At 47.3% G+C, this 18745-nt stretch overlaps 1 protein-coding gene across 8 annotated transcripts in view; it reads left to right on the top strand.

Annotated features, from left to right (window-relative positions):
- The window catches only part of ABLIM3 (actin binding LIM protein family member 3), a 147047-nt gene that overhangs the window by 119975 nt on the left and 8327 nt on the right, over nt 1-18745 (top strand). For 3 of the 8 annotated variants that reach the window (XR_014003841.1, XR_014003842.1, XM_081178510.1), the window contains exons 9-19: nt 800-871; nt 1454-1609; nt 4256-4285; nt 5180-5309; nt 6311-6409; nt 8273-8323; nt 12979-13113; nt 13733-13797; nt 14545-14692; nt 17566-17595; nt 18643-18701. Coding sequence is in view for 1 of the 8 variants with exons in the window: in XM_081178510.1 (XP_081034636.1) it covers nt 800-871; nt 1454-1609; nt 4256-4285; nt 5180-5309; nt 6311-6409; nt 8273-8323; nt 12979-13113; nt 13733-13797; nt 14545-14692; nt 17566-17595; nt 18643-18701 (975 nt within the window). In the remaining 7 variants the exon portion in view is untranslated. The remainder of the gene's footprint in view (nt 1-799; nt 872-1453; nt 1610-4255; nt 4286-5179; nt 5310-6310; nt 6410-8272; nt 8324-12978; nt 13114-13732; nt 13798-14544; nt 14693-17565; nt 17596-18642; nt 18702-18745) is intronic. The other 5 variants (XR_014003839.1, XR_014003838.1, XR_014003840.1 and 2 more) reach the window with 5 other exon arrangements.

The following is an 18745-nucleotide window of genomic DNA, read 5'->3' on the forward strand; positions in this document are numbered from 1 at the left end:
GGCCGTTTGTATTCTGGAAACAGTGGTCAGAATAGGACAGGACTCCAGATGGGATGCCTCATCATTGCATTCCTAGACACCAAAGATTGTAAGCGATGCTGCAAGAGATGTGAGGACTTGTCTCTTGATTTCACATTGTTTCATCATCACCCCTAAAATATTGTTCCAAAGTGACTTTGGAGGGGAAGAGCAGCCATTCATTCTGGTCAATTAGCTTGGGTTGGTGCATGAATTGGCCAAACTGCTACACGGCTTGCAGGGATCAGGTGACATGATTCAGTGCATCACAGTGCAGCAACGAAAACCTTGTGCAACATGCCTTTAGAGTCTCAAGCATAACTACAAATTATGGAAGGCAGAGTCTCCCTCCCAGCACCCTGCGTCTCTCATGTACTACTAAAGAAAACATAATCATAGACAACATCATCTTCCCTCCTACAAACTGCAGTCAAAGTGCAGCAAAATTACAGAAATTATGGCTTTTTAAGCAGAAGGAATATAGGCAGGTAGATTACCAATTTGCCTTTACTAAAGATGCACAACTCACTCAGGTTAGGGATGGCTGAACTGTGTCTTTCAGTGTGGCTGATTAGCAAGAGACAAGGAAGGTTTAATTCAGCCTTCTCCAACATGAGGTCTTCTAGATGTTGTTAGACTCCAACTTCCATCATCCCCTGTCAGCATGGCCAGTGGTCAGGGATAATGGGAGCTGTAGCCCAATAACATCTTGAGGGGACCAGGTTTTGGAAGGAAGCCTGGCTTCATTTGCAACTCATTCCTTCCTTTTCTGTCTACACAGCACAGAAGAACTTCAGAAACATCCATCTCCCCACCTGGCTCAAGCATTGGTTCCCCCAACAGAGTCATCTGTGTAAGTACAATTCTGTGGCTGAAGCAGGCCATGTAGTGGCTGGAGGACTGGGCATTGCAGCTCCTACAGGTGAAGCTTGGGAAGACATGCCCTTACGTGATCCCAGAAAGGTTGAAACGAAGTAATCATCCAATGCACCCACGTAGCCATTGAGAAATGGATTCTTATGGACTGGGAACAAAGGCAAACATTTGGCAGTTTCAGCCCAAGATGTCTACACCAAGTCCTTGAATGCCTTACTGCCAAAGGGCCCTGATGCTGATATGGCTTCTTTGAGCATCATCTGACTCAAAGGGTTCAGATGCATTTAGCCAAGGCAATTCATGGCACTGATTCCAATCCTGGCCCGCATTCTCCTTTCCCACTGTTGCCTCATGTACCTAGGATAACCCCTGTCACCTCCTCCAAGGTTCAATCCTTCCCATTTCTCACCTCTGGTAACAATCTGGCTCCATTTGTTCTGATGATGCCTTCAACCTGTTTATTCCAACTTGCCCCTTCTTACCCTTGCACCCCCAGTTCCCCTTTCTTTACCTTTCTCTCTGTGTTCGCGTCTCTGTCTCTGTCTCTCCCTTTCCTTAGGCTAAAGTGGATAATGAGATCCTTAATTACAAAGACCTGGCCGCTCTTCCCAAGATTAAAGCCATCTACGAGGTGCAGCGCCCTGACCTCATTTCCTATGAGCCCTATCACAGATACACATCGGACGAGACGCTGGAGAGATATAGCTATGGGGAGGTACAGCTTCTCAGCCATTTCACCTGGGACGTAGGGAGCCAGCAAGGTCTGCGGTAGAAAGACTTCTCTATAAACTATAGCTGTGGATCAGGAATGGGGAACCTCCAGATGTTGTTGGAATACAAGTCCCATCATCCATGCTGGCTGGGGCTGCTGGGACTTGTAGCCCTCCAGATGCTGGACTTCCATGTTCCCCAACCATTCTGTAACCCTGTTCATTTTGATTGAGTTGTTTGAGAGTCACGATACATTTCTCTTACACTTACCAAAAGCAAAATCCAAATTTATTATTGCTAAGTAGCAACCTTCTCAACAGACAGAAAATGTCCATGTAAGGCCTGTTCTGAGTATACTGGTTCCATCCCTTGCTACAGGGATATAGATGGGAAAAGCACAACACTTTCCAGTTAGAGAGGGGTGTGGTCAACTAAGTTTTTCTCAGAGTAGACCTACTGAAATTAATGGCCCTAAGTTAGTTATATTAATTAATTTTAGTGAGTCTCCACTGAGTAAAACTTAGTTGATTACCACCCATAGGCTGTGTGGTCTACTCAGGGGTAAGTGATGGAGATCCAGTTACTTAAATGTAGTGTGAGAAGTACAGTTATTTGAGGAACAATTTCTAAGGCTTATCCCTCAGTGTCAAACACATCCAAGGAGCTCCCTTCAGCTCTGTCTTCATATGTCCAAACCTCACTGAAGATTGGAAAAGCATGGGGATTGCAATAGCCTTGAAGCAGGAAATGAGGCAAACAAGGCAGGGCTTTCTTTTCAGATGTGCAGAAGTATGGGGGTGCTCAGTGATTCCCTATAGATTTCTTGATTCTCCAAATTTTGTGATACAGTTCCTAGTTTAAAAAGAAAGAAAGTGCCATAATGCAGACATAAATGCATATTTTATAGTAAAATGTGAACAAAATTGTGCATTTTAGAATAAGATAAATACAAAAATGAGAAATGATAAAATTCACAATTTTGAGGGAAAAATATGTGAAAGAGAATTCTTGGTACTATAGTTTGTACTACACAGGGCTTGTCCACACTTTGCTTGTCCCATGCCTATAAACCATGGATCCAAGAGGTTTTCTGCGTGTCCCATTCTTCCTAGGCACAAGTCCGGGTGATTTTTTGTTTGCCCCACTGCTTTCCCTAGGAAAACCTGCTCTTTACTGCTGAATCAGAGCAAATGTCAATCTGTGCAAAACCCGATCGACATTTGCTCTGATTCAGTGGTAAAGAGCAGATTTTTGCAGGGAGAAAGCAGCGGGACAAGCGGATGCATGGATGAGCCCACAGTTTTCTCCAGCAATCCTCCACAAACTCCAGCACCCAGAATACTTTGAGGAGGGAAATGTGCTTTAAAGGTATAGCGTGCACATTCTCCCCTTGTTTACCGAAGCCTCACTTTGCAGGGCTCAGAGATGGTGTGCCTCCAGTTGCCGATTTCCTGACATGAGCTGCCTCTTGCTTGCACTGAACTGGGCTCTTCTTGATCCTCTATTGAGTGCACTGTAGCCAGGCTGGGTCAGGAGTGTTGATTCGTTTGCTGCAGTTGGAAAGCCTTAGGAGTGGGCTTTCCAAAAAGGAATGGTACCTCATATCTTCACTCTTGCATTCACAAGCATTCCTCTTGTGAATACAGTGGTACCTCGGGTTAAGAACTTGATTCATTCTGGAGGTCCGTTCTTAGCCTGAAACTGTTCTTAACATGAGGTACCACGTTAGCTAATGGGGCCTCTGCTGCTGCCGCGCCACCGGAGCACAATTTCTGTTCTCATCCTGAAGCAAAGTTCTTAACCCGAGGTACTATTTCTGGGTTAGCGGAGTCTGTAACCTGAAGCATCTGTAACCTGAAGTGCCTGTAACCCGAGTTATCGCTGAAGGTGCTGAAAGCACTTTGTATCTTGTGGAGGAGAAGCAGCAGTTCAAGATGAACATGCAGGGTGGGTCAGAACCACTGCAGACATTCATTTTCCCCGAGAAAGAAGTAAGAAAAGAATGAAGGTAGAGTGGAATTGCTAAAGGACTGCATCTTTATCATGTTTGAATGAGCAAGCATAAGTCTGATACATGGAATATGTGGTGCTCATGCTGGCCCACCAGATTCATGTGTCATACTGATGGCATCTGCCACGCTAGACTCATCCTTTATGATATGTGCTGATCCCCTACTGTAGTGAAAGCAAGATCCTATGGAGCTTAATATAATATCCGTAGTCTTGGGTGTGCCATCTTACTTTCTATTGTATATTAAACCCATATTTGTTCACATGTAGAGCTTAAAAAAAATGACTGCTAAATGTGGAGGCAATAAGGGAAAAGGCTGGAGCTTAGGGTGGGCTGTTCATTGAAAGATGGGGAACTCCAGTGAGGACTCCTGCTGCTTGCACACACACACGCACACACATACACACACGTTTGCTCCTCCTTTGTGTTAACTTTGGAGTCTCCCTCCCAGGTTTCCTCAATCCCCTGACAGCTCTAATAAGGTTGTAGGTCTTGCTAAGTGGACAGTAACTTGCGGGAAGATGAACTGTGCTGTGGCCTTGAGCAGTCATGTCAGCTTGTAATCATTTTCCCCCACTCTCTTTCTTTCCTCGCTCTTCACTCCCTCGTGGCTTGTCTCTGGTCTCCTGTCACTTCTAGTCTCTTGGAACACTCTCTCCGTATTCTCAGGTAATCATACGGCACACAGGACTAATATGAGGGCCCATGTGGCATTGAGCTGAGGAACTGTCTGCTGACAGCTGGACCATGAAAGCCCCTTGGCTGGGGACTGAAGGGTCGAACTGCATTGCTACTAAGCCTTGTGGTTAGACACTGGAAGGTGACCGTCCCCCATGTTAAATTAGGAATGCTCAGGGTAAAGCAAACTGTCTTTGTAATCTCTCTCTCTCTCTCTCTCTCTCTCTCTCTCTCTCTCTCTCTCTCTCTCTCACACACACACACACACACACACACACACACACACACACACACACTGCCCTTGACTGGAAAGAGAACAGTCTGCCCTGAACAAAATTAAATCAAAAGTAGAGGGCTAGGATTTGCGCCATGGGCAGTGATGTGGGGCAGAAACTTTTCCTAATGCTTTGTTTTTCAATGGAAAATGTCCGTAGGTTCATTTAGTAACAGTGAAGGGGTGCCAACTGCAAATATCAGAGAAGTTTCAAAGTTTTTAAGTACAAATAAAATAAACATTTTCAAATAGATCACTCTTTAGAGCCGTGATGGCAAAACATGGCCCTCCAGCTGTTTTGGGACTACAGCCCCCATCATCCTTAGCTAACTGGGCCAGTGGTCAGGGATGATGGGAATTGTAATTTCAAAACAGCTGGAAGGCCAAGTTTGGCCATCACTGCTCTAGGGCATCAGAATTCCCCCCCCCCCCAATGCAAACTGGAAATATTCTGAGGCAAATTACCCTGTGTATTTGCATAGGAAAACGTTTCTGGAATATCTTGCAATTCCATATTTTCCAGAAAACCCACATCACTGGCCAGGGGTCTCATGCGCTTGCACTTCCCTAAGGGCTGAGTCTTTTGCATCACTGCTCTTTCCCTTTCCCAGGATATTTATGAAAGCATGGACATCCGACAGAGGCGAGCCTCCAGCCCCGGCTACATTGACTCCCCCACCTACAGCCGCCAAGGCATGTCCCCCACCATCCCACGCTCACCGCACCATTATTATCGCTCAGGTAAGCAGAGTACACATGCGAAGCAGAAACCAGCGCTGTGGCATCATCAGGACATATGCGCCTCTCTCCAAGGCACATCCAGGGCCTGAACATCTTCCCATTCCCAGAAGAGCTTGCACTGCGAAGCCTCACATCTCAGTGGTGGTGGGGAGAAGGGCAAAGAGGACACACCCCCTTGGCCAGTTTCCTCTTTTACGGAGGAACGTTGCTGGACACCTGGCCAACTTTGCTACTGTCTGTTCTCAGGGTAGAGATGGGTTGATTACTGGGTCTTCAAACTCCACTGGTGCATATGCTGCTCTCCTTTTTCTGTGGCCACTTCAAAACTTCAAGGTCCTGCGCTAGTGGTGAAACGGAAAGGAGCGGATGATGTGGGAAGCAACGGATGCGCCGGGAATCATAGGCACACGGACAGAGGTGCTAAGGAGTTCTTCAGCATGGACACAACTGGCACTGGGTTTTGACATGTTGCACTTAGGAAAAAGAGCAGAGCAGAGAAGGAAAGAAATGCAGAGAAAAGCATGTCTAGCAGAACTGGCTTATTCTGGGTCTCCTGTAGCATATTCCCCCACCCACCCACCAGAACCTCAACCTCTGCCAAAATGAATTAAGTTGTAGAACCGTCACTGAGCCTGCACCTCTGGCACCAGCTAGCACTGCCAGGTAAATCCTGGCATGGAATTTTGGGTACTACTGGAATAGGTTTAGAACTGCCACTGATGACATGCACCTGTGGGATTTTCCTCTGGCTCCTCTTCATCGGTGGACCCAGCACCCCTCCACTCACCGTGGCGTGTAGGAGTCTTCATGACCACCTCCCACCCCACCCCTCCATCATTCATGCATCCCCGTCATTGGTTCACAGGTGGCTTGCTACTCTTCTAACATGGCTGCTTCTAACACCAATTCTCCTCTGCCTCTCTCTCTCTCTCTCTCTCTCTCTCTCTCTCTCTCTCTTTTTCTTTCTTTCTCCGCTGCTCCCTCCAATCTGCTCTTTCAAGGAACAGAGAGCGGGCGCAGCTCCCCCTACTATAGCCAGTTAGATGTGAGGTCTTCTACACCAACCTCATACCAAGCTCCTAAGCATTTCCACATTCCAGGTAGGCTCTGGAGGCCTCTGGCCAGCCTGTGAAGGAGCGCTGTATCTTTTTTTGGTTTTATTTTTGCATGCATGCACGCACGCATGCATGCGCCAAGTGTGCATACTGCATGAGTAGTGCTACTGCCAGCCTAGAGTCAGCTAGCAACAGCAAGAGACATCCGCATGTCAGAGGCCATCCATAAACAAGACCTGCAGCCTCAACCCCCACCTCCCCCCAAGTTTGTTTTCACCCTCCCCGTGCAGCTTCTCCTGCCTCTGCAAAGAAAAGATCCTCCTGTCCCCCTCAAGGACCACAAGGCAGAGCTTGTCTGTCAGCTAGGAGCTCTTCTGCACCCATCCTTGACAGATAATTTATCTTATACTCCTCCTGCTCCCCTCAGGGCCCGCTGCACCCTTCCCCCAGATTTAACTGGGCTTGCCAGATGGCTGCTCCCCTCCAGCAGAGACTCCGGGGGCCACCAGGTAAGGGCCAATGCCGCGCCCCTCCTGCAGGGAGGGTGGGAAGGAGGGCAACACCTGCCCCTTTTCAGTACACAAGTAGTTACACGTGTGCCCTCCCCACCTGCCCGACAGCACAGCCTGTCATCAGCTTTGCTCGCAAAGGGAATCTAGAATCATTAGTTCACTCCAAGCACGTGAGGCCAACACCTGTCCAAACACCTGGCAGCAGTGGAAGCCCTCGGCCTAGATTGAACTAGGGCAAGTCAAACCAGGGTGCCTTTTTGACACACACACCCCCTCCTACCTGAAGCCATTTCCAAGATTTTGATCTCAAGTCATTTAAACAAGTCAAAAAAAGAAACTCAGGGGCCTTAGGACGAATCTGTTAGGGGCAGGATTCACGGTGGATGAAAACAAGTGACAGAATCCATGCCTGGTGGCTTGTTTTATTTTTTTCCTCCCCTCAATTAGCTGTGTGTTGAAATCCAAATTTTACTTGGCAGCTGATGCTGGCAGTACCCATGTTAGCAGAGTGGGAGGAGACACTTGCGGATTTTCATGAGGGGCCCTTGAACTCACAGTGTAAGAGAAGAAGGATGAAGTAGACCTGGAGTCACACGGCTTAAGGCCTTGACTGCTTTGGCTATTGGAAAGGAAAAGGTCCATTTCACCTAGAACAGCCTGGAAGTTCTGGAATTTTCCCTGTCACATTTCCTTTCTGTCATTACCACCGCTGGAAACGGTGTTCCGACGATGAGCGCCCCAGTAGATTTGGCTGACGTCTTTTATGGATGGCCCTTTGCCCAGCCCATCAGTAAGCCTTTGTGCTGGTAGGGTAGTTCCTGTTCCCAGCTTGCTTTGCTTCTCTCGCTCTCTCATTTTAAGAGACCCTGGCAGACATATTTTGCTCTTGGGCAACGATGGGATGAGGGTTACAGCCCTGTCTCCAAGGAACCGACTCACAGATCATCCTGTGCCACTGGCAGACGAGAAAGACGTGGCCATGAGCACCACCCAAATTAGGACTTCCCTTCCCCTGAACGAAGGCAAGCCATCAACTGTGCCAGAAGGAGAAATGTCTGCCTGACCCTGCATGCTTTTAATGGTGAGCATGCTCCCAGCATGATCTCATGGACGCATTCTCTGTCGTATGGCTGTCTGTAGCACACATCACCCCAAGTAGGATGGATTCCTTCTTCCCCCATCAAACCAGCTCCCAACCTATCTCAGCTTTGCAGCTGCTTAAAATAAGGCTGTGAGGAGAAAAACACTGAATGGAGTAAGCAGGCAGTTGGATTGTGGGTGGGGACCTTACCCACAAATTGTGGCGGCTCTTGTGACTCTGAAACATTGGCGCACTGGCTCCTACTCTCCTTTTCTGTCTCTTTCTTTCCTTTATTATCTTTCTTTTTGCCTCCAGCTGCTGCAGAGAGTAACATCTACCGGAAACCCCCCATCTATAAAAGACACGGTACAGTTTGGGCATGGCTTTGACACATATTTGGATACACATAATAACAAAGTCCAGTTCTGCTTTCGCGACAGTGCTGTACATTGAGTGTGGAGTGACTCTGTGAGCTTTGCAAAAGTTATATACCAAGTTGACATTTACCAAGTGCCAGACCTGGACACAATGGGGGAAAGAATGCAAGTCTGAGTATCTCTGACTTCTGAAAAGGAAACCACAACAGAACTTACATTGGGGCATGTTCTAGGTCAGGGACCTTCAGACATTGTCCTAGGAATATAAAAAGGTCAAAGTCTGCCTGGGTCTCCTCATCCATAAGGAACACAAAGTAGAAATGGGCTATTTAGCTGACAATCCTTACTCTCTTGCTGGTGAAAGGGAACAACAGGGCTATAGGGCCAGTTCAGTTATTACACCCATCATTCATATTAGTATTAGTATTATTTACACCAATCATGCACATGGAATTTTTCAGGTCCCTCCCACAAGGGGCTTTCAATCTAAAGTGCCACACAAGGGAGACATCAAGGGCAAGGATGAAAATGGAAGGCAGGGGTGAAAGGGAGAGGAAAGTGTGGTCTTTGCAATATGATGCACTTTGACCTAGTAATGGCTGGGCATGGAGTTGTACCAGAGGCTTCATAAAAAAAAGATGGCCTTTGAGGAGGGATCTGGTGGAAGGAAGAGAGGTGGCATCATGGTCAAAGGAGAATGGGTGGAGTTTTTTGAGGGAAAAGAGACATTTGGGAAGTGGTTTAACCGGACTGCTGAAAGTCACAGGCAAGAAGGTATCAGGATATAAGTGAAGAAGGGGTCAAGGTCACAGAAGGCTTTGAATGCAAGGATGAGGAGTTTGTGTGGGGTCCAGGAATGCACAGGAAGCCAATGTAGGGATTTAAGAAAGAGAGTGTCATGGTGAGAAAAGTACCGTAAATGATATTGGCAGCTAACTGCTGGAGACCAGGAGTGGCTAGCATGGTGGGGCAATATGATGGAGTTGCCTCCTTGACACCAGCATCACTGCTGCTTCCCAGGATGCATCAGGGCAAGGGTGAGGTTGGGGCCATCTAGGCACACTGGCAGGAGGGGACTGACATGAGACAATCAAAGCCCAAAGGTCAAAGTGAGAGATGATCAGGGCATAATGTAGATTTTTTAAATTTATTTTTTTGCTAAGAGAGCAGAAAGGAAGAAGAGCTGTCTTTTTGCAAAGTCATAGAGAAACAATATGGCTTTGCAATGAACTTAAATACGGGGGCAAATGAGTGAATGAGAAGAGCAGAAGATAAAGCCAAGGTCTGGTGCCTGTCCCCAGGGTGGGTTGCCATACTGTCACTGGATAAGGAGACTGTACAAGGTGAGGAAGGCACATGAGACGGCCATGAAGCATCCTAGCAGGAATATCACTTGGAGGTGTGGGACTGGATGTTACAAGCTTGGAGGCTAGATGTTCTGCACCCACAGGGCCTGGGAAACTACAGAAACAATGTCCCTCCAGACTTCTTCTGAGTCAAAGCTCTTGGGGCCCATGGAAGATGGAGGAGCGCCCTCTGCTGGGCAGATCCCATCAGTGAGGAGAATGAGGGGCTTGCTCTGCACTCACCAATCTGCTTTTCTTGTTTTAGAAGGGTCTTGTGGCTTTCCCCTTGAATGTGGTAACTGAGTGTCTCCTCTCTTTCCTTCCCCCTTTCCTCCTCCGCTGTCTGCCTAACACCCTGCCCTGCTGGCTGCCTGCTCCCCACTGCATTGTAAGTACCTCCCTTTGCCTCTCTTCTTGGTACCAACAACCTCACCATGCCTTGCTCCTGAGAAGCCCTCTGACTTCCTCCAGCAAGCCTTGGATATTTTAAAGCTTAAGAGAGAAAAAATCTGCCCTTCTATTAGGACATAAAATAGCTTTCTCTGAAGATATATACATATAAATACATTTGTGGACTTAATGCATGATCACGTAATGCAGATTACTTATCCCTAAGTGCTCTATAAAAATCCTCTTGTACGCACCGTCCAAAGTTTTGCTTGTTCTAATGCACGTTTAAGGGCATATTTTCAAAGCAAAATCGCTCAAAACCAGTTATCTCCTTAACACACTTTATTTATTCTTGAGAGTATCAAACCAGGAATGAGAGTTGCTCCTTGTTAATTAAAGCAGAAATAAAAAAGTGAGTCTGTGTGATAAGAACATAAGAAAAACTCAGCTAGATCAGGCCAAAGGGTAACTTAATTCAGCGCCTTGTTGTTGCAGTGGCCAACCAACCTATGGGATCTGGTATTTATTAGGATGGATTGCTATTCTGGATTAATTCTGGATTAAATCATATGTGGGGGGTTGGGGAGGTTTGTGTGTTTCATTTTTAAAGAAAGCTGATATTAGTATAAACTTCCATTGGCACCAGTAGGAGCTTGTTAATTGCAGCTGGGATAGCAGGGTGGCACAAGTAATTTTCATCTGTTTTGGCCCATAGATACAGGTTTCTGGAGACCGGAAACATGGATAGAGGGAGGATCTGAGGCTTGTATGATGATGATGAGTTGCTAAGTACAGGCTGCATAAGGCAGCTATTCTATATGATAACAACCCGTCAACCCAAACCAAATCGTACCCTAATTCTCTTTCTCTGTTCCTTCCTGTGGCTCTTTTCTGGTGGCTGAGCTACATGGGAAGCCGTTCATGCCATTAGCAGTTGTATGAATGGCTTTTTCTTTTTCTTGTAAACAGAGGTTTTACTACAATCAAATGGCATATAAATTTTGTTAAATAAATAAAATACAGTGATAAAGTTAATGACTGTAAATTGCTTTGAGGCATGTGAAATAATAATAATAACAATAATAATAATAGGCAGGGAGGCAGAGGGTTGATGTGGATTAGGATTTTTGTGGGGGGTTAGGGGACTTTAGTCTTTCCCTCATCTATAGTCCTGATCAGAACTCTCCACATGATATTTTCATTTACAGAAAAGCTTCCATGGGAGTAAACGGGAGCTTTCTGTCCAATGCAAAGGGCAGACATGAGGGGACTAATCCAGATCAGGACTCTCATGTCTCCCAAGGTCCCAAACTAGATCAGCCTCTGCATTTGCTTTTTACATTTTTGAAAGCAGTCCATAGAGTTTCATGTGACTGGCACCTTGTCTGGTTTGGTCCTAAGACTGAGCCAGTTTGGGCCATGCCCGATGTCTCCAGTGTCTCACTTTTGATGTGATCATTGCTGTGTCAGGGTGCTTGCTAGTTCAGGGGGGTTGCTCCCACCCTCCTCCACTTGCCTGACCTCTTTCCCCTTCCTCCCACTGCTTTTCCTTTCCCTGCCCTCATCCAGCTACCTCCCGCCCCAGTGCTGCACTTATCTACGAAGCTTGTGCCACTTGCTTTCTGCTTCCCTTCTTGACATAAACACAACCTTCCCCAACCTGGTGTGCCCTCCCCTTCAGCCCCCATCAGCCCCCAACTAGCATGGCCAATGGTCGGGGATGATGGGAGTTATAGTCTAACAGCATCTGCAAGGCACCAGGTTGGGGAACGCTCACATAAAGGATGAGAATGTAAGCAGCAGTCGGTTCATTGATCCTGCTAGCTCGCTGTTGTCTACAGTAAAGGTAAAGGGACCCCTGACTGTTAGGTCCAGTCGCGGACGACTCTGGGGTTGCGGCGCTCATCTCGCTTTATTGGCCGAGGGAGCCGGCGTACAGCTTCCGGGTCATGTGGCCAGCATGACTAAGCCACTTCTGGCGAACCAGAGCAGCGCACGGAAACGTCATTTACCTTCCTGCTGGAGCAGTACCTATTTATCTACTTGCACTGGTGTGCTTTCAAACTGCTAGGTTAGCAGGGGCAGGGACCGAGCAACAGGAGCTCACCCTGTCGTGGGGATTCGAACCGCGACCTTCTGATCGGCAAGTCCTAGGCTCTGTGGTTTAACCCACAGTGCCACCTGCGTCCCTGAGTTGTCTACAGTACTGACCAGTAAAGCAGCTCTCCCTGGTTTCAGAGTGGAGTCTCTCCAAGCTCTACCTGGAGATACCTGGGATTGAACCTGGGAACTTCTGCATGCAAAGCATACACCCTGCCCCTCTGAGCCACACAGCCCTTCCTGAATCTAGAGAGTGAACTGTGCCAGTAACCTACATTGCTCTGTTGCTCTGCATTTGCCTAAGCTCTATAGAGAGGTAGCCAGTTACTACCATGCCCATTTGCCCCTGTTTCAGGAGGGGGGGGGGACTGGAGATTTGGAAGGAAAGTTTGAATTACGGTAGGCATGATAGCAGCAGGACCGTTCATTTAAACCTGGGTTTGTTCTGATCATGCTTGAAGCATTTTTTAAGTGCAAAAGCAATGGAGGGAGAGGGCCCATGGTTTCCCTCCCACAAAGCCTCTCTCCTGATGTCTCTTCCCATTCACCCACCCACCCTGGCACCAGCTTTAGCACCAGCGAGGGGTTTGGTGAAATGAGCAGTGGGGACACAGAGCAGGCATAGCTCCCTTCCCCCTTGTTCCTTTCTCACCTTAAAAACAAAGCCCTTGTTTTTATATAAGGTAGGAGCTGTCCTGGAATGATGCCTATGCCTCTGCTGCCCTCGCGTGTCGTTGCTGCCAGACCCTTCTGAAGAGCTCCCCTTTTCCTTCCAGTCTTTCACACATGCTCTCTGTTGCTTTTGCAGATACCCTATCTGCAGCCACAAAAAGCAAAACCAGCGAGGATATTGCCCAGAGCTCCAAATATAGCCCGGCCTACTCTCCAGATCCATATTACCACTCTGAAACAGAATACTGGACCTTTCAAGGCTCACCTAAAGGTAACATTCTCCACACCAGGTCACCGAAAGCTCCAGGAATGTGTGTGTGTGTGTGTGTGTGTGTGTGTGATCCTACATGCAGTGGCCATGCTGAAACGGAGAGGAAAGGGCCAAAATATCCAACTTCAGAGGAGGACTGGGCTCTTGTACCTTTTAAGCATCGTCTGCAACAGGGGTGGGGAACAGTAGCTCTGCAGATATTGCTGGCCTGCAACTCCCATCATCCCAAGACCATGCTGCCTTGGGCTGAGTCCAGCAGCATCTAGAGGTTCCCCATCCTCAGTCTAGAATATCAAGGTGGGCAGAAAGCTGCACCAGCTGAAATTCCCTCTTCTGCAAAGCTCTGAAAGTTACAGGAGCCCTGTTTGCCTTTGTGGCTGGTCACCTTCCATGAACCGGAAGCTCTGGCCCTTCCCAGCTATAATACCTGAAAAGAATATGCTACTGTCTGTCCCAAGCTTCATGCCAGAAGGAGCACAGGCCCCTTTGGGTTACAGAAATGCACGTCCAACATTGGCCCCAACCCTAGCAAAGTCCCCAGATTCATGGCTGCTGTCTTAACCTGATGCCATGCAAGTGATTTCTTTGAACTGACTGCCCTGCCGCCACTTCCTTGTAGCACCACGAGTTCGGAGGTTCTCATCAGGAGGAGAAGAAGATGGGTTTGATCGAGGGATGCATAAGGTGAGTTTGCCCATTTTATACTGAACTTAGGAACGCTGCTCCAGTCCAACTTCCAAAGGCTGTCTTCCTCCTTGGGCTGGTAGCAGCGCCTTCGGGGTTTCTCACTGTGCCAGCCTCTGCTGCTGTGCTCACGACCTCATAAGAGGAGGTAGGCTGCTGAGGACTTTGACCGTATCTTCAGGTGCTGCTTCGTTCTGTGCAATGGGGTAGTCCAGTGCTGATAGCTTCACTGGGAAAACAGTTGAAATCTTTGAGTTCATGTCAACAGCGATAATGCCTCTGCACCTTTTCATTATATTTTATTGGATTTTTACTCTTTTAGGTCATTTTATTATGCTAATCTCTCTTTTTCTGTATAATTTTTCATTAAGTTTTTCTATTTTACATTTTAAAATATTCATTTAAACAACCTTAAATCAATGACTTCTCTTCTCTTTCCGTGGCTCAGTTTACATAGTACAAATCCCTGCATATTTTACATTCAGTAAGCCATTCAGTATTCCATTCAGTATTCAGGATATAAATCCTATCAAGGTGGCTTACAAGTAATATTCTGTTACATATTTTTAAAACACAATAAGCAATATTAAAGTGTTGACACACACCAGGATCCTTCCCACAGGGCTGTTCATGGTAGATCATGGGGTGGTGGGGTTGCCCAGCAGGATCCGGCCCTGATGTAGTCTTTGCCTCCTTCCCTGCCTCTCCTATAATAATATTCTTCATCTTAATATTTTGCGGTGATAGCTCCAGACTGGCATTGGCAGATTGATACTAAAAGAAGAAATGAAGGCCCGATCCAATTCCTACGCTGACCCCTGGACTCCTCCCCGCAGCTCGGCAGGCAGTAGAGAAGCTCTTCACACGGCCGGCTACGAAAGCTCCTTAAATGGCTGTAAGCAATCAGGAAAATTTCACCTACCCCCTGCCTGCCAGCAGATGGTTGGCTTCAAGGAAGTGAGAGGTGCAGAAGGCTTGTCTTTTCACAAGCCGTGCACTGCTATTGTGTGAGAGAGATTCTTGCTGGGGGTGGGTAGGTATCACAGACATGGAATGATCCCAGTGCAGGGGAAATTCAGATCAGATGCTGAGTCTGTGGATTTAGAACCTACCGACTGAGCTCTTCTAGTGAATTAAATTGGCTGGTTTTGCTATGAATATACTGGTTCCAGCCTGATATTGTTTTCTTGATGCAACATTCAGAGTTGGGGACCGTGAGACTGAGGGAGGTTAGAACTGCAGTGAAAATGGAGACATTAGTAACGGCCGGTCAGGTTCACATACCGAGAATGAACCTGGGTGTTTCAAATCTACCTCATCACACACACAGCACTAGCCTTTAGCTCACAGTCCTGTTTCTAGGTCTCACACTGCATTCTCAACACGGCCATTCCTGCCTGATCCAACTATTCCCCTGGCTTTTGACAGAGAAGCATTTGAGAGAGTCAATCGGCCTAAGACAGAAGTGTGCATAAGATTCATCAGGATCTGCTAGTAGAATCACTGGGTGGTTTGGGTTTGCAGTAGGATTTCTGATTCCCAGTTATTTTAGCAATAGCAAGCAGCTAAGCCGTTTAGAATCCCTGATCTGTAATAACTCAGACGTAAATGTGAGCTTGAATATGCAAACCGCGTCTGGCTCCTGGGGTGCAGCAGGCAATTGGCTCCACCCCCTTGAGTCACCATTTTTGCACCATTTTACACTGGCTCCGCCCACCCTGCACCTGCCCTGGCTAGTGATCTTTGTGGTTCTAATAGCAAACAGAACACATTTGAAGCCTCTCCATGTCTGGGCAAAGGGAGATGAAAATCTCTCTTCATTCATCTCGTCAGTGAGTTGGTGTTGGGAGAGATTACTTGTCATTTCCCCCATTTGTTTGTTGTGTGTCAAGCATATTGTACCAAACTGGGGTGATTAAAATTTCAGGGATCAAGAATAATGTTCAATGTGCTGCCCCCTAGTGCTTGAGTAGACAGAGAAATCTTCGACAATACAATCGTCCTCACGGGAATCATGCATTCCACGATGCCAGAGTTTATTTGGCAAACTATATATAAGCCTTTATCTATGTCTGCATTCCCAGGGTTAACTTGCACACCTTCCCGGACACGTACGCTCTCACGCTATCGCTTTCCCTGGGGCACCCTACCAGCCGGAGCCTGAAGGAATATTTCATTAATCTTTGATGAACTTCCACATTATCCCACCTCCCTTTCTCCTTCCCCGCCCCCCTCCTGCCGAAGGAGTGTGGGTGAGGGGCAAAAATGTTCTCCTGCAATTGCACCAGCTGGCCACTAGATGGGGCCATCAGCAGCTCACAGCAGCTAGTCATTCTGGGTTGTTGCTTTTAGTTACTAAAAAGTCCAAACTAGATATGGCACATAGTCATGTTTACCTTTCCAGCTTCTCTTTTTTTAAAAAAAAAAAGCCTCAGAAGGAATTAAGTTTGAGCAGAGAAATTTGGGTTGGGGAGGAGGAGAGGCTAGTTAAATTCAGCATGATTGTTATTATTTGCTCGAAATTGGCCCCTCCTCAGCTGCTTTTCTGCTGGGCGGGAGGGCATGTTGTGTAGCAAAATGGCTGTAGGGGAAAGCATTAAACAGCACCCCCGCCTCTCCTTCCCCACTTGCATCACTTACTTCTCCACAGTCAAGTGTCCTAGTATATGACTAAGTGGAGAAAAAGTCAGCATTCTCATGAAGGGCTTGGAGGCAAGCTACATGTTACACTTAATGCATAGTGTGCAGCTACATCTCTGGATTTCCTCTATTTGGTTGCAGATACAGGGGTCCAATTGTTGTCTAGATAACAGTGTGTTGGGATGGAGGAAGGTATAGTGTTACCTCGGGTTAAGAACTTAATTTGTTCTGGAGGTCCGTTCTTAACCTGAAACTGTTCTTAACCTGAAGCACCACTTTAGCTAATGGGGGCTCCTGCTGCCACTGCGCCGCCGCTGCACGATTTCTGTTCTCATCCTGAAGCATAGTTCTTAACCTGAAGCACTATTTCTGGGTTAGCAGAGTCTGTAACCTGAAGCATCTGTAACCTGAAGCGTCTGTAACCCGAGGTACCACTGTAATCTTCTGCTACAGTTGGCGTGAAAATGCCACCTCCCTGCAGTTGGGAGGCTTAGATTGAAAATTTTCCATTGGGTTTAATGGGAGCTTTTCCCTAAGGGCTGGATTCAAATGAGGTGATGTCTAGCAGGAACTAGCAAAATATATCCCACTAGCACAGTCAAACTCCCCCCCCCCCAGCACCCCATAATAAGCTCTGGAGATATCTTAAGAACTCTCCAGGGGGAGGAGAGGGGAGATATTTACATCAGTCAAGCTGACATTGATTCCCCACTCCCTCAAGTTGTAGTTTGGCTCTTAGAAGACACACCCGTAATGAAGCTTGACAAGAACTTTATTTTCTCTCTTAAACAAAGGAGAACAGCAACAGGAAATTCCTGAGTCCACCAGGTGCAACTAAGTCCAGTGCCACCTAGTGATGAAACCACAGAATGACAGTATCCACATAATGTGAACCAAGTAATACCTGAAGATAGCTAGCAGTCATTTTTACGATTGCAATGATATTCCCTTGCCACACGCACCGCAGTTGTCTCAATGTGCCACGTTGCTCACAGCCGTCTTTATCTGTGTACAGAATCATATGGGCTTTGAATGTGTGATTCAGCCTGTGGGGTGTGTTCAAGCTTGCACTGCTGTGAAACATACTCCATGTGCATGCCTGACTTGTTGCTTTGTCTTCCTCCACAGCACCCCGTTCACATTACCTGGCTGACAGTGGTACGTTTTGCTCTGCCTCCTGCCTCTCTCACTTTGTGTTCTTTCATCCACTTCCGACAAGGAGGACATTTTAGAACCAAAGTAGTTTCTTCCTTTCAGGACTATAGAATCTGGGTGGGAGGGGGATAGAAGTGAGGGTCTACTCTCTGTTGTGCTAGTGAAGTGCAGTAGGCCCTTAGTTAAGCCTGGGGTTTTGCTCCTCTATCAATGTCAGGCTTACCATAAGTAGATCGGTAATCTCAATGAGGAGGAACTGAGAGACAGGACTGGCCCTGCTGTTGGACAGGGTGAGGTGGCCAAGCCCAGCAGTCAGATTTTAGAATGCCATTAAAGGGAGAGTATTGTCCACTTTTTCAGTTTATTTGTCACAGAGTTGAAGAGCTGAAAGGCACCCAAAGCCCAACCCTTTGCAATGCAAGAACAACAGATACTCATTTTTTACGTTCACAGAGAGCTCTAAGTTACTGCCTCAAACATGTCTCTGGTGGAATGCCTTCTGCCCAGTGGCGTAGCGTGGGGGGTGCAGGGGGGGCCGGCCGCACCGGGCGCAACATCTGGGGGTTAGGGTTAGGGGGCGCAAATCCACGGGTTAGGGGGCGCAAATTACTTGCCTTGCCCCAGGTGCTGACAACCCACGCTACGCCACTGCTTCTGCCATTCCTCAAGATGCAACTCCTTGAGCGACAGCGAAGTGGAGTGGTTAGGGTGTTGACAAGGTCTAGGAAGGCCTATCCCTACTCAGCCAGGAACATCACTGGGGGACCTTCGGCCAGTTGCTATATCTCAGCTTAATCTACCTCACAGGGTTGTTGCGAGGTTAAAATGGGAAGCTGAGAACCAGGCACACCACCCTGAGCTCCATGGAGGAAGGCAAGATAATAATGTCCATAGCAGTCGTATTACTCATGTGTAAAGAATTAAAACTTTCCTCTTCTTCCTACTACAATTAATTTTCTGCCGTGCCCGTGCGCTAGAGACTGTTCCTTTTTCTAGGCAATGGGGAAGCCTGCGTCTTCTGACTTTTGCAAAACCTGTTCTCTGTTTCAGATCCCCTCATTTCAAAATCTGCCTCTCTTCCTGCTTACAGAAGGAATGGGCTGCACAGGGTAAGAGGGCCTTTGGTTGACCCTTTGGGAAAAGGACGTCCAAG

Source organism: Podarcis bocagei (assembly GCF_964188305.1).
Source record: "Podarcis bocagei genome assembly, chromosome: 2".
Lineage (NCBI taxonomy): Eukaryota > Metazoa > Chordata > Lepidosauria > Squamata > Lacertidae > Podarcis > Podarcis bocagei.